The sequence below is a fragment of the Schistocerca nitens genome, chromosome 3, assembly GCF_023898315.1.
Source record: "Schistocerca nitens isolate TAMUIC-IGC-003100 chromosome 3, iqSchNite1.1, whole genome shotgun sequence".
NCBI lineage: Eukaryota > Metazoa > Arthropoda > Insecta > Orthoptera > Acrididae > Schistocerca > Schistocerca nitens.
The window spans coordinates 418853933-418870075 of NC_064616.1; the positions used below are offsets into that span (position 1 = coordinate 418853933).

The following is a 16143-nucleotide window of genomic DNA, read 5'->3' on the forward strand; positions in this document are numbered from 1 at the left end:
TGTGTTGTACTAAGCATGATAAAAATATGTAACTGGTGTAGTGTTTCATTATTTAAATATTGAATGACACAGTTACAGTATTTCCAAAAACATTTATTATAGTGAATGAAATTAAGTCAAACCTTTCTACTTCCCAGACGGTTACCAAATCCAGTTACGTCAGCAGCTGAACATGTACAAAATTTGGATAACATTTAGTAGCTAATTAACAAATCCCTGGTGAGTATTTTGATACCAGTTATGTATGTATATCATACATAAACTACGGAAATGCGATGGGGGATCCCATACATAACTTCCACTGCTTAAACAATGGAAAATGCAGAATGGAATAATGGCAATATTATGAAAAGGATAGAGTGCTACTCACCATATAATGGAGATGTTGAGCAAAGCATGCGAGAAGATCGGTGGATCACCCTGGATGATCTCTGCACGTTGGTTCCTGAGGTTTCCCAAAACACTGCTCACAGAATTTTAATGGAAACATTGACCTACTGGAAGGTGTGCGCAAGATGGGTGCCACGCATTGTGACTGAGGACCACATGCGGCAACGAGTTGATGCTTCCCACGAATTTCTTCACCGCCTTGCAGCCGAACAGGACAACTTCCTGGACTCAATTGTCACAGGTGACGAAACCTGGGAATACCACTTTGCACCTGAGACCAAGCAACAATCACACCAGTGGCGGCATCCTTCTTCAACAAACCCACGAAAATTCAAACAAACATAGTCTGCCGGTAAAGTCATGATAACAATTTTTGGGATCGGAAAGGGGTATTCCTGGTTGACTTTATGCCCACTGGGACCACAATTAACACTGACAGGTACTGTGAGACTCTGAAAAAACTCAAACGGGCAATTCAGAACCAGAGAAGAGCAATGTTGAGCAAGGGCGTACACATTCTCCATGACAACGCTCGCCCACACATCTCTCAGGAAACCGTTGCTCTCCTGCAACAGTTTCAGTGGAACATAATCACCCACCCATCCTATAGTTCTGACTTGGGGCCCAGTGACTATCACCTGTTCCCTAAGTTAAAAGAACATTTGGCCGGAAAGTGATTCAGCTCCGATGACAAGGTGAAAGAAGAGGTTCATAACTTTCTGAACAGCATGGCAGCGAGCTGGTATGACGTGGGCATACAAAAACTGCTACAGTGTCTACAAAAATGCATCAACAGAAATGTCGAAAAATAGCTAAATGTTCAGGTTGTAAACTGATGTTAACCATTGTAGAAATAAACAGTTATATGTAAAAAAAGAAGGAGACCTTACTTTTGATATTACCCTCGTATAATACTTTCTTTAACACATTTCTCATGCTCTTTGAGAGTCGCTTTCCATTAGAATGTTCTAAACGGGGTACTAGCAGTAATAGGCAGCCAGGGTGGCTGACTAGTGGGATAAGGGTATCATGTAGAACAAAGTGGGAATTATATCAAAATGTGAGAAATAGTCACAATCAAGCTACAGTAGCCCATTACAAACAGTATTGTAAGATGCTTAAAGATGTTATTAGGAAGGCAGAGAGTATGTGGTATGCAAAAAGAGTGGCTAATTCACAGGATAAAATTAAAATCATATGGTCAGTTGTGAAGGAAGTGTCTGGTCAGCAGCATAAGGTCGACGATATAAAGTCAGTTCATAGTAAAAATATTTCTGTTACTGATAAATCAGATATATGTACAGTATTTAACAATCATTTTCTGAGCATTGCTGGTGCATTAAATAAAAATTTAGTTTCAACAGGAAATCGTACAACTTTCTTGGCAAATGCCTTTCTGAGATTGATGTGCGAAATACTCCTCTGTGATACAGACAAGGGGGAGATTGAGTCAATAATTAAATCACTAAAGACTAAGGACTCTCATGGTTATGATGGAGTGCCTAGCAGAATATTAAAGCATTGTGCTGCATGTGTTATTCCTCTATTTAGCCATATTTGTAATTTTTCCTTTAGGAATGGTCAGCTTCCTGAATGATTAACGTACTTAGTAGTAAAACCACTTTATAAAAAGAGAGAAATAGATAACATAGACAATGTTAGACCTGTTTCTATGTCATCAGTGTTTGCTAAAATTATTGAAAAAGCTGTGTATGTAAGGATAATTGATCATTTTTAATCACACGATTTGCTATCAAATGTACAATTTAGCTTCAGAAGTCATTCAACAACAGAGAATTCTATATTCTTTTTTCTCTCTGAGGTACTGGTTGGGTTAAACAAAAGGTTTTGAATGCTAGACATTTTTTGATTTAACTAAGGCACTTGATTGTGTTGATCACAAAATATTGCTCCAGAAGTTGGACCATTACCGAATACGTGGAGTATCTCGCAATTGGTTCACCTCATACTTCAGCAAAAGGTCATTATTTACAATGTTGAGAATGGCTGTGATGTGGGGGTGTGAGTTGGGTACAGTCAAGTTGGGCGTGCCCCAGGGATCAGTGTTGGGGCCACTCCTGTATCTTGTTTGTATAAATGATATGCCCTCTAGGATTACGGGTAACTAAAATATTTCTGTTTGCTGATGACACTAGCTTGGTAGTAAGGGATGTTGTGTGCAACATTGGCTCAGTTTCAAATATTGCAGTTCATGACCTAAGTTCATGGCTTGTAGGAAATAAACTAATGCTAAATCTGAGTAATACTCAGTTTTTACAGTTTCTAACACAAAATTCAACAAAACCTGACATTTTAATTTCACATAATGGGCATATGATTAGTGAAATTGAACAGTTCAAATTTCTAGGTATTCAGATCTGCATCTACGTTTAGGTACATACTCCGCAATCCACCATATGGTGCGTGGCGGAGGGTACTTCGCACCACAAAGATAGTAAACTGTCGTGGAAAGCCCATGTTCAGGATCTTGCTCAAAGACTTAATACTGCCATATTTACTATTCGAAGGGTATCTGAAGTGAGTGATTGTTCGACATGATAATTAGTCTACTTTGCTTATTTTCATTCGCTTATGTTATATGGTATTATATTTTGGGTTAACTCTTCCTGTTCTAAAAGGATATTTTTGGCTCAGAAATGGGTGGTTCGGGCAATAAGTGGTGTTACGTTGGCGAACCTCTTGTACACCCCTCTTCACTAGTTTGGGTATTCTGACACAGGCCTCTCAATATATATATTCCTTACTGTCATTTCTTGTTAACAATATTAGCCTATTCCCAATAATAAGCAGCTTTCACTCAGTTAATACTCGGCAGAAATCAAACCTGCGTTTGGATCGGACTTCCTTAACTCTTGTGTAGAAAGGTGAGCAGTATACTGGGGCATCCATATTCAGTAAGCTACCACAAGAATTAAAAAATCTCGGCAGTAATCCATGCACTTTCAAATCAAAACTGAAGAATTTCCTCATGGGTCACTCCTTCTCTTCTGTCGAGGAGTTCCTTGAAAAATTAAGCTGATTCTTGTTTTATTGTTGATTGCATTTATTTGAACTTATGGATTGACTTTTTTCGAGTTCATAAACATTTTACTTTTATCTGTTATTACTTTTGTGTTGTCATTTCATGTACTGACACGTTCCATGATCTTGGAGATTTGCTCGTCAATTTGGCCCTACGTAAATGAATAAATGGAAGCAGTGTGTTTCGTTCTAGGTTCATTTAGGAAGTGTGGGAATGTCAGGGAGATACTTGGCCAAGTCCAATGGCTGATGCTGCAAGAGAGGCATTCTGCATCATAGTGTGCTTTACTGTTCGTTCCGAGGGCATACATTTCTAGAAGAGCTGACCAGTATATTGCTTCCACCTATGTATGCCTCACAAAGCACAAAGAAAGTGGGGGGTGGGGGTGGGGGTGGGGGGGGGGGAGGAATCTGTGAAGGCAAGCTTGGAGAGATTTGAGCTCACACAGAGACTTACCAGTGAGTGTTCTACCTAAGAACCATTCACAGCTGAACAGGAAAAGGGGGAAGTGGCTATGGTACACAAAGTACCCTCCACCCCACACAGTAAAGTGACTTGCAGAGTTTAGAAGAAGATGTAGATGTGTAATATTTTCACATTTTATTGTGGCCAGATAGTTATTTCTGATTTGTTGGCCACCTAACCTCAGGTCTTACGTAAACATTGGTATGATGACATTCCAGTGGGCCAAGACGAGGTGAATATCTCAGTTTGGAGGAAACCCTTGCTGCCAGAGATAGTTGCCATAGTTAGTTATAAAGGGCTACAAAATGTGGACAACTAAGATTGCTCTAGATAATCATGATAACAGCAACTAATTGATTCACAGTGCAGCACACCACTAACTAACTCTATGTTGAACACCAGCAGCAACAGCAACAACAACAACAACAACAACAACAACAACAACAATAATAATAATAATAATAATAATAATAATCTGTTTACAAGGCATACATGTACCTCTGCTTACCTTATTACATCACAGGACAAAAAGATGAGCATGGGCACTGTGTGTATGGACATGATGAAAAGTTGCTAGGATTGATGAGTCACAGGACACATTAGTGTGAGTCCATACATCTCAGTTTCCAACAAGGCAATATTGTCATGTCAAAAACACAATCAAGTCCAAATTTGAAGGGGGCGTTGTCAGTTAAGTACAAGAAGTAGAACTGAAAGCACATTTATTACTGACACCAATGTGTGGTCAGAACAGGACTGAACTAGTGGATGGAGAGTGCAGCAATTTATACAAATATCAAGTACTCCAGAATGTTGGTATTTATATGAACATTGAATATTCTAGAGTATATGACCATTAAAAACATAAGGTATTTCAAGAACCTTCCAGAACTGATCCGTACTAAATAACAAGTAATTGCTGGTGGTTGAGTTTGAACTGGTGACCCACAGCATGCCAGCCAGCCATGCTAAGCACTGTACCATGTAGCAAGCATCAGAGCTTGTGGCATTATCCAGGCAGACATTTTTGCATGGGTGGCATTAACACACAATGAGATGGAGCCCCTGATAAATCTGCTATCATCCCTCACTCTGGTATGATAGAGGAACCAACTTTTCAAGCATGTGTGTCTGTCTGTTCACTTACTGCACTCTGCAAATGACCTCTACTTTCAGCATAACAGTCCACAACTCCATCACTTCCTGATTGTTTCAGACTGTTTTGATTAAGTGTTCAGTAATCTGAGGGAGGGTGGTTGTGTGATCTGTTCAGTTTTCTGACCTCCATCTGGGAAGTCATCAAGCAAGATTGCGAGTGCTTTGAGCCCAACTTCAACAATCTATCTGAATTGTCGATGTTGTTTAGTGGTTATGCATTAGAATGACTTCCCAGTGCTTTGAGTGTCTCAGAGTGTCCAGTCATGGCATGTGCCATCATCAGGGTGAAAGTAAGGTGCAACAAGTTATTTGATAAATATCTCTAGTTCAGATGTTCATGAGTGTATAACGGTGGTGTCTTTTAGGTAACTGATGTGAAAGTCTTTAATTTTCTTTTGCAGGACCATCAGCAGAAAGAAAAATGTTAAGGAATCTAACGATGTTGTCAAGAAATTTGTTTTTTGAGACTCCTCAAGTAATGTTGGTTATTTTAATTTCAGGATTGTATGGTTGGGTTCAACTTTGCTAATGAGGAAGAGGCTTCTTTGGTAAAGACTGTATTATTTGAAAAACTTGAAGCAAGGAAGCAACATAAAGGTGAATTTTCACTATCTTTTTGTGTATTATAGCTAGTAAATTTGGTAATTGTGTTTGTATGCTCAGTTTTTTTGTCAGTTGATTCAATCATATTGCTATTTTCCTTGCAATGGTTTCCAGAGAAACATCTTTTGCAAAGCCAAAAGGAAATCAAATTTACATTAAAGGAGCACTAATATAAGTTACGGAATATTACAAGGAAAATAAAATGAATTTATAACTCCATTCATGAAAAATGCTAAATACTTCTGTGAAATTTTGAGTGAACTGCTGGATGTTAGAAACTTTCTGCCGTAATATTTTGGCACATTATTCTGGCCATCTTCAGTTGTACGCTAGTGAAAGTATACCAAGCTCATCTCTGTTTAAGACCCAGGTGGCACATGCATGGTGCATTTGTAAGTGGGTATGCACATGTTACTTGAGTGCATGTGCCTCTGTTGCAAGTATGTACGTTGCTACATGGTGAAGTTTCCTTTATTAATATCAGATCAGTCACCCTTTCTCTTTTAGCTTTGAGTAGGACATCAGCTACATACAGCATGCACTGTCCAGCTGGATGCCACCCTGATTAATAAGGTCCAAAAACAGTTGTATTTCCACTGATTACTAAATGATGGTGTCCCAAAAGTTTGATGTGTGGCTATTTCTCTCATGAGATTCAGAGGGTGCTACAGACAAAACAACAATGAGGATGATGCCTTCAAGATGACAGCTTACATGCAGTATCAGTCCTTGTGGTACCATCAAAGATGACTTGATACTGCTGAATAAGGTAAACATTTACAGGCTTCTGTGATTGTGGAAAATCTTATATAGGGCAAATGACACGTACAATTTAGGAGTGCACCATGGAACAGGAACACAGATGCATACTTATTTCTTTCAAGCCATCAAGTGTGCTGTACTGAACATCTCTTAATGGTCTTGGGGCTGGGCCAAGGCAAACTGGACCAACACCGAACAGGCAGCAAATTTTTTAGTGACTTGGAATGTAAGTGCCACAGAAAGTTTGTACTTGATGATCTATTATCAATTTTTAAAGGGGAAATCTGTGATGACAAAACTGTATCTGTGTTGGTATGATGTGTTAATTTGTCTCGTACACCTCTTTCACCATGATTTGTGGACTTTGTTAGCTTCATCAAGGAGGCTGTTCGCTTTCTTACACAAGTTGCAACAGAGTAAATTAGTGAGGAGTCTTGCAGAGTGTTGACGAGAGGCACTCCACAAGGAGTAACGTTTCATCTGTGTAGAGGGTAGCCCTCTGTAATGTAGTAGCAGACATGGATAGCATAGTACTTAAAGTGGATAAAGGTAACGCTACAGTGATCATGCCATGGGAGAACCAGTTATAAGATCAGTGTTTTAGCTAGATTACATTAGATTCAGTTTTCGTTACATAGGCCCAAAAATGAGATGATTCTCTTGGGTGTGGAATGTGTCAGAAAGTATAACATAAAAAACATAAGCATGTTCACCATAAGCTTCTCAAAGTAATTGGTATGATTCAGCAGCAGTTTCTTCAAATGAAAACAAGAAATTAATGCTGTCCGTGAATGCTCTTTGTTCAGTATAAATTTCGACATATTGAACACAACAGCACACCACTGTGCACACACTTTTCCAATTTATCATTTGTGCACATGTGACATTTGTTGATGACACAACAAAATGGCGCAGTGTCAAATCTTTATAACACAAACTGCAGTGGTTCAACATATGTTGTCTGAAATGTGCATTCAAACTTGTAAACCTGGTAATATTCTGCACTTAAAAGTATTTGATATAATGCATTTGGAAATGTATTTTATTTAAGAAAGAAACTTAATTTATGTTCACCTACTGTCATTGTTTTTCTGTAGCAAGGCGTTCTCATACCTCTCCGCAGTCTCGACAGGTTAATGTGCACCAGACAGGGCCACTATTGCCTGGAGATAATCTTCATATGGCCAATGGAGTCATCCCATCTCGTCAGATCCACATTCCCACTGGTAATAAGTAACATCATTGTTACAAAATTAATAAAAAAGCATGTTGTAAAAGTGTCATAATTCATGTATAACCCTATATATTTATTATGGTTTCCTACATGTGTTAATGTGAATCCAAAGAATTTAAACATTTTTCCATATTATTTGGAGCAGGAAAGAACATTTTTTAAGGCAGAATAAAGTAAGGGGAGGACAACTATTGGGGATTGAATAAGTCACATGGTGCTTCTGGCAGCCTTGTGCAGAGTGCTTTGATCTTTATTTATTAGTGATAAAAGCTGTTTGACAGGATGTTAAAATTAGTGGTTGCTAAATAGATTTACTACTTAGGCAATATTTATTTCTAGTAATGTAAGAGTGGGAAATTAGGAGCAGCTTTTAACATGTCATAAAATCTGTGTTCTAGCTGTCCTTATCACACCTAACCATATACTTACTGGTCAGTGCTACGGTCCTTGTAGAACCTTGGTTTCCTTTGTCATCTCCCTCCGTTCTTCTCTGTCCATTGCTTTTCTTCTCTAATTTCTGCCTCCCATTGCTTTGAGATCCTCCTCCTTATCTTCAGGCCACCTTTTCCTGGGTCTTCCTCTTCTCCTTCTCCTTGGGAGCTTTCCTATATGTGCTTTCATAATACTCAAGAGTATCTGGCATTCCCAGTGCATGACCAGCCCATCTTATTCTTCCTTGCTTGATTTCCACTACAATATTCACCTGTCCAAAAAGTGTCTGTAGTTCTGCATTTGGACTTATTTTCCAGATTTCTTCTTCTTTCTCTGCCCCAAATATCTTTCTCAAAATCTTCCTTCCCATCTCAGTAACCAGCCTTCTTCATCTGTACTCATCTCCCAGCCTTTCAATCCATGCATCACTATAGGTTATAATATAGGAAAATATATTTTGATTTTTGCATTCCTACTAACATTTTTGGACTTGAATATATTCTGCAAGGAATAATGACATTGCTACCCTTTCTCGAATTTCTACTGCTATTATGTTATCTTCTGTTATTGTCGAATCTAAACTTTTAAACTCTTCTATTGTTTGATAATCATTCCCATTTATTTTTATTGCAGTCTCTCCTCTATTCCTACCAGGATCTCCCATCATATACTTTGTTTTTGCCTATATTCACTGCCCGTCCTAACTTTTGCACTGCTCCTTCTAATGCAATATAATTACTTTTCAAAGCTCTGATATTCCTTGCAATTAATGCTACATCATCAGCATATATACCAGCTGCATCTGCCGATTAAACATTGTTCCCCCTTGGTTTGTTGGCATCTGCCAAATTACCTTCTCTAGTGCTAAGTTAAAGAAAAGTGCAGAGATCACAACTGCCTGCTGCAGGCGCCTCCCTACGTGAACCTCTCTTGACAGCTCTTGTTCTATTCTGACCTTGCAAACTGTTGCTTTTCATTATCATTTTGAATGATATCCCAAATTTTAGCAGGATTCTAAAATCTTTCATGTCTTGGAAAATTGTATTAAAGTCTAAGCTATGCTTGTTTAAAGTCGGTGTACACCTGGTGAAGTTCCAGAATTAATTTTTCACTCTGCAGTAAATGTGCACTGATATGAAACTTCCTGGCAGATTGAACTGTGTGCTGTACGGAGAGTCATACTTGGGGCATTTGCCTTTCGCGGATAAGTGCTCTACCGATTGAGCTACCCAAGCATGACTCACGACTCTGGAAGGTAGGAGATGAGGTACTGGCATAAGTAAAGCTGTGAAAGTGGGTTGTGAGTCATGCTTGGGTATATCAGTAGAGCACTTGCCCATGAAAGGCAAAAGCCCTGAGTTTGATTTTTGGTCTGGCACACAGTTTTAATTTGCCAGAAAGTTTCAAATGATGAAGTTGTGTGTCATATTCATAAAATTTCTCTAACATTTCTCTCAGTAAAAATATGTGGTTAATTGTGGATTTATTTCTTCCTAATCTAACCTGTTAATCCCCTATTATCCTTTCCAGCCAGCATTCTCTGAGGCTAAAATCTTACTAAACATCTTATATGTTGTATCTAAGAGAGTAATCCTGTGGTAATTGCTACATTCTGCCTTATAACCTTTCTTATGTATTCAGGAGATTAATATACCAATACTTTGACATTTCTTTTTTTATCACTATTTCATATCTCAATTCATTAACACTCTACTCCATTGTCTTTCCCCCAAATTTTGGTAATTCAGCATCTGTGCCATCTTCTCCTGCTGCTTTATTATTCTTTAAGTTTTTTATTGCATTCTTCACTTCCTGTAAGTCTGGTGGTTTGAGTTCCTGTTCCCCTGCTTAAAATTCTAATTCCAGTTCTAGTTCCTCCTTTTCCTCATTCAAACTTTCCTCCCATTTACTTCCCCCATTTTCCATCAAGTAACTCAGTAAAATACTGTTGCCATATCCCCAAAGGTTTACTTTTGTCTCCAGTTATCCTTACAGAAAACTGCTCTATTTTGAAATCCTTTTGTCATTTCTCTAGGTCTTTCATAGAACTTCCGTGTCCCATTTTTGTCCCTCATTTCATCCAACTGTTATATGTTCCTCCATTTATTCTGCCTTTTCTTCATCCTACATAACTTATCTGCTCTTTGCCTCTTCTCTCTATTGTTTTCCACTTCTAGTCTTATTTTCTTTGGCAGAATTCTTTGCCTTGCTTCATTTCTCCCTTGGAGTATTGATGAGCACTCCTTGTTGAACCACATCCCTGTTCTTATATATTCTGCCCTCCCCTGTATTCCTTCCGTGACTATGCTGATGGCCATTTTCAGTACCTCCCATTTAGTTTTCACATCCCATTCCTTTCCTGTGTTTTTTCCTGTCTTGAGAATCTCATCCAGTGTCTTTCTGTGTTCTTCCTGCTTTTCTTTAATTTGGAGAGTTTCTTTATTGTGTTTCTCTTTTCCCCTACTTTTTTTGTTTCTTGCCAAATCTATCTTCTGTTTATATATGACACAATCTAAGTAATGATCTGTGTCTCCATTTGTCGCCTTTACTGCTACTGATTTCAATAATGTCTGATGTGTGACACACAATTTTTAATCACATTGTCTATTTGATTTCTTGTAATTCTGTCTGGCCATACCAAAGTACACTTCTTAATGTCTTTCCTTGGACGCCATGTGCTTTTTATCATCATCCCCTTCACGTTAGTGAAGTCTAACAGCCTTAGCCCATTATCATTACTGACGTCATGCAGGCTTTCTTTTCCTATTATGCTTCTATACACCTTATTACATTTGCCTTCATTGAGATACATCTAAGTAGACCGGTACCATGATGGCCTGTATCCCCTCCTTCGTACGTCAGTATATATTTCCCCCATGCAATCATTCCCTGTCCTTTCTATTGCATTTTGTGCTGTGTACAAATTTTCAGTCTACACTTATCCATTTCTCCTCTATTTCTTGCAATTTGTGAGGTCCCTCAATTTTGCGAAGATGCTTCACTCTGCTCACTACAATAATGTACCTGTTTTGAGCCGAGGTCTGACCCTTTAAGATAGCATGATTCGTTTTGTGTGGAAATCTTGACAGTCAGTAAGGCTGATTGCTCACCTTTCCTCTTCACATATCTTCATTTTATGTTTATTCTTAAATTTTAAATGTAATTAACAAGAATGAAATAATTTTATGTGCTAGGGTTTCATCTTTTTTTTTTTTCTTTGGAAAAGAACTATAAGCAGAAACCTGTACTGTTTTAGAAGCAGTTTTATAACTGACCAACATAACTATTGTGCACTATAGCACCTTGTAATGTGGTTTCTTGCAGTATAGTTCTCACTCATCTTAAGAGTCCCCTTATAAAACCTAGTCAAGTTTGAAAATTGGTTTGCTTACTTACTGTTCATTTGTCTGTGCATTGATGAACTGGAGTTACATCCCATGTACTGTGTGTTTGTCTTGCTAAACTTAGTAACTGTCGAGGAATTCTAATTTGTTTGTATAACAGAAGCTTTGTGCCTGGGGTAACCTATATTTTTTCTATTTATTCAAATAAACTTAGTTTCGAAACTAATATTTAATTTCTTGTAGAAACTGTTACTTTCTCAGCTCCATTGCTCTGGAAGCACCTATTTTTTCATGTGTGTAGTAATTCTGATGTGGTACCAAATTTTGCAGGCTCTGGCAAAAGGAAGGAAAAGGATCCAAAAAGACGTATAACAAAGGCTGATATAAGTGGTCCAAAGGATTTCCGTCATGTGACTCATGTGGGATGGGATCCAAATAAAGGATTTGACTTGGATAATGTTGATGATCCTCAGCTGAAACAATTTTTTGTTAAGGTTTGTTGACACCAAGCTTTTCGGTACTTACTCCTTTGCAAAATAGCTCTTAGTTTGATCTCTGACTTTTTCATAGAAATTTTGCTTGGACTTTTTACATCTCATCCAAATCAATTTTAAAACATCTAATAATTACTGTGGTGAAAAGGTAAACAAACAGATCAGAAAAAGGACAATAGGTTTTTAAAAAAAAATTACAGAAGTTTGCACTTTCAGAAGTGTGTGGCAGTTTCTTTGTAACTGAGGATGCTAGGAAGAGAGTTCAGAGAAATCATTAAAGGATTCACCATCTGTGGTTGTGGAGAATAATTTGATTTTTATGTGTAGTGGTGGAAGTTTGAGTTGTTTGTGGTAGGTCATAACTGTGTTTCATTTTACTTTCGGTGAAGTTCTTGTGAAGTTAGATTCACAACATCTTTCCAATAATAAATGACTTTCCATCACTTGCTTGTGATTCAAACAGGAGGAACGTTTGGAAAAGTCAAACATGTTGTAACAGGTCAAGCTTAAGGGTAATTAGTCCAAATGAATCTTATGATACTACTTTCACTTGTTATGAACTTGATCCATTCTCTGTTGTAATATATGTGATCGTGATTTTATACAAGTTTGTGAGACATGGATTCTTTTCGAGTTACACTTGTTTCGTATTTATGTATAAGTTATGAAAAACATTGTTTTGAGTTACAGTGTATATACATATAATCACAAAAAGTTGGTCATTCTATAAATTTCACTTATCAGTAACCATAAATGTAATTTATTGGAGAATTTGTGTCTGTAAAGGATATAATTTGCCTTCATTTCAACCACACAATTAATAATGAATGTGCCTTGTACCTACCAAATCTCCAAATTTTATATAAGCTTTACCAAACTGTAATTTATTATTCATTAGATAAATAGTCATCATTCTATTCCGAAAATGTAGTTAACTTCACTTGATACAAAAATACAATATTTTTAAACGTACATAAACCTTTTCACATGAAGTATTTTGGAACTTCCAATATTTAATTCTGAACTTTTTAAAATATCTTTTAAGACTATTTTGATTCTCAGATTTTTCTATTCGTAAAAATAGTCAACTTATCCATATTTTCACTGTAGTTAAAAGTGGATGTTATTACCAATATTAATTTCATGAAGAAATATCTGGAGACAAACGTAAGTTAGCAGTATAACCTAATACATTCTGAACCATTTAGTGCAGTTATAATTTTGTATTGTACTTAGACACATCGTAGTTGCCACGCCTCTGCGAGTAGTTTTCAGCTCTTTTGTTCACAAAAAATGCGTGGAAATTAAGCTTCTTTGCTATAAGTGTGCATGATGGTCTCTTAAGAGTTTTATGGAGTTAACTTTTTATTCTGTTGGGTGCAAAAATGTGAATTCTTTTTAATGTAACAATTTATTGTGAAAATTCTTTAATTGCTCAAGCAAATGTGCAATAGTGCATTCAAAGATTGGCATATGAGACAGACAAGTCAAATATTGGCTATACAACAAAACAGTGTTCTTTCTCACAATCAAGACTTGAGTGACCTATTATACCTCCTAGTCAACAAAAGCCACAGTTCAATGAAGATCAGCAAAAGATGGGTACATTGAATCGTTTCTCTTTTGTAGGATTATTAAATGTACCATGCCAGCATTAAAAGGCTTCAACATCAACTTTTTTATTTTGCTGACAGCTCTGCTGTGTGTGCTGTTTTTCATACAAATGTTTAATTTTTTTAACAGTGTTTGGACTACAGTTTTTGCAGAGCATTAAATAGTAATTGTATTATTCACTCATTGCTTGTCCTGGTATGCAGTTAACACAAAGATGATGAACTGTTAGTGTTCACTGATACTATGTAAATCATTTGTGATATGTAACATAGTTTTTGATAAAGAAAAAGCACCATGAATCATTGGGAGGGTAAGAAATGGATGCTATGTAAGGCAACTGATGATGAAACTGATAATTACAAGGTGTACAACTTTGCTTCCGCCCTTTTTTCCCCAACATTTGAGGCTTTAATTAAACAAATTGATTACACATGTATCATTCAAAGTATTTTCTATCACTGGCCACTACTTTCTCCCATCTTTCGGGCAGTGTACGAATCCTGCGTCGAAAAAATCATTCACCTTTGAAGCGATCCATGAATCGATCCAATTTGTGACTTCCTCATGAGATTGGAAGTGTTGATCAGCCAGACCATGTGCCATTGATCTAAACAGGTGATAGCCAGAGGGAGCAGTGACTGGAGAACATGGCGGGTGGGCTAGGTCTTCCCATTTTAACGTTTACATGTACGTTTTAACCTCTTTTGCAATGTGGGGTCAAGCGTTGTTGTGCTGCAAAATCACTTTATCATGCCTCTCACTGTAATGCTCTGCTCAAATGCATCAATTGCATTCAATAATGAGCACTTGTAATTGTTTCACTTGGTTTTAACGCCTCATAGTACATGACGCCGAGCTGGTCCCACCAAATCCAGAGCATGATTTTTGAGCGGTGAATATTTGGTGTGGCTGTCGACGTGGAAGCATGGCTGGGATATCCGCAAGATTTTTTGCATTTAGGGTTATCGTAATGAACCTATTTTTCGTCCCCGGTCACAATGCGATGCAGAAATCCCTTCCGTTTCTGCCTCTGAAGCAACTGTTCACAAACACACACAAACTCCATTCAACGTCTCTTGGTTTCAGCTCACACAGGACCCAAGTTCCTTCTTTCTGAATCATGTCCATAGCCTTGAGACGTTTTGAAATAGCTTACTGTGTCACTCCCACTAATCATGCCAATTATTCTTTAGTTTGACACATGTCTTCACTCAGCAATGTCTCCATTTCTGCTTCTTCGAAAACATTCTCTCTTCCACCACTATGCCAGTCTGCTACGTTAAAATCATCGTTCTTCAATTGTTGAAACCACTCATGACACGTTATTTCACTAATAGCATCCTTACCATACGTACTTGAGAGCATTCGATGAGACTCAGCTGATTTTTACTTCATACTGAAACAAAACAGTAACACCTCCCGCAAATGGGGGGGAATTTACAGTGACATCTTGGAAATGGGTGCACATTTGTAGCTCTCAAAACGTCCTCTTCCTACACTGTCTGTATTGCGTCAAGACTGTTGCCACAACTGCCCAAGTGCCATTGCACTTTGGTTGGGGCTTATTACCTCATTCTAGTGGCTGATGACATCATTGCCTTGCCATTAGACAGGCTCCACATCTGAATTAAATCATGTTCTATGACTCAAATTAAATTTAAGGAATTCTGATGGCATTCAAATGATTTTGGGACTCTTACACAAATTGCCAAAGCTGATCGCATGCAAATTGTGTTAATAATATTTTGATTGAACCAGGTTGAAAGGTGGTGAAAGGGCTGAAAACATACGAAAAAAAGAAATCATTGGGAAAATGTAAAAATTAAAAAATCAAACACTATGTTATTGTGATGTATATCAGTAATTCCTTTTGATCAGAGGATTGTGAAACTGAAACTGGATTTTGTCTTAGGGCAAAGTATTAAAAAAGTTATCAACATTTTAATTAAATAATAGCAACTAAAAACACCTTTTAACTAAAACTAATTACTAGAATTGAGGTATTTTGACCTCTTGCTTTGACTGAAATACATCAATTGCTTCAAAAGGCTTTTCTAAAAAAAATTATCAGAATTAATGTGAACTGTGTTCTCGCATCAGCCAGGCTTTGATGTTTTGATTGTTCCTCATTTTTTAATTGAATCCATGATGCTAGCTATTTACACAAAACCTATTGTGTCCTTGTGAATAAGAGGTTGTTCTGTCTTCCAGTACATATTTGTAAAGCTGGTGATAATTTCTAGAAGATAAATCAAATTCAAAAACTTTAAGCACACCAAGAAAGCTGCTAAAGCAGATACAAATAAAAATATTGATGTAGAAGAGACAGATAATTTCAAGCAATTTTGTGTAGTGTCTGAAACTGTCTGTTACATTACATCAAACCTGACTTTTGTTTAGTAGAATGGCAGATTATAATTTAAAAGACAGATTTTATTGGGATCGGTAAATTCAGAATAGAGCAATTGCTCATAGTCGATGTCTGATTTCTGAAGAGCAGTGAGTTGAATAGAATTGTATCACAGTTTGACACACTGCATTGAGTCACATAATTGATTTTCTCATAAAAGGTTCAGAATGTGACCCGAGATCGAATTTACTGCT

At 37.3% G+C, this 16143-nt stretch overlaps 1 protein-coding gene across 1 annotated transcript in view; it reads left to right on the plus strand.

The window, feature by feature from the left end:
• The window catches only part of LOC126248361 (neural Wiskott-Aldrich syndrome protein-like), a 99853-nt gene that overhangs the window by 18666 nt on the left and 65044 nt on the right, over positions 1–16143 (plus strand). The window contains exons 4-6 of the mRNA XM_049949281.1: positions 5557–5653; positions 7519–7647; positions 11762–11925. Coding sequence (XP_049805238.1) covers positions 5557–5653; positions 7519–7647; positions 11762–11925 — 390 coding nt within the window. The remainder of the gene's footprint in view (positions 1–5556; positions 5654–7518; positions 7648–11761; positions 11926–16143) is intronic.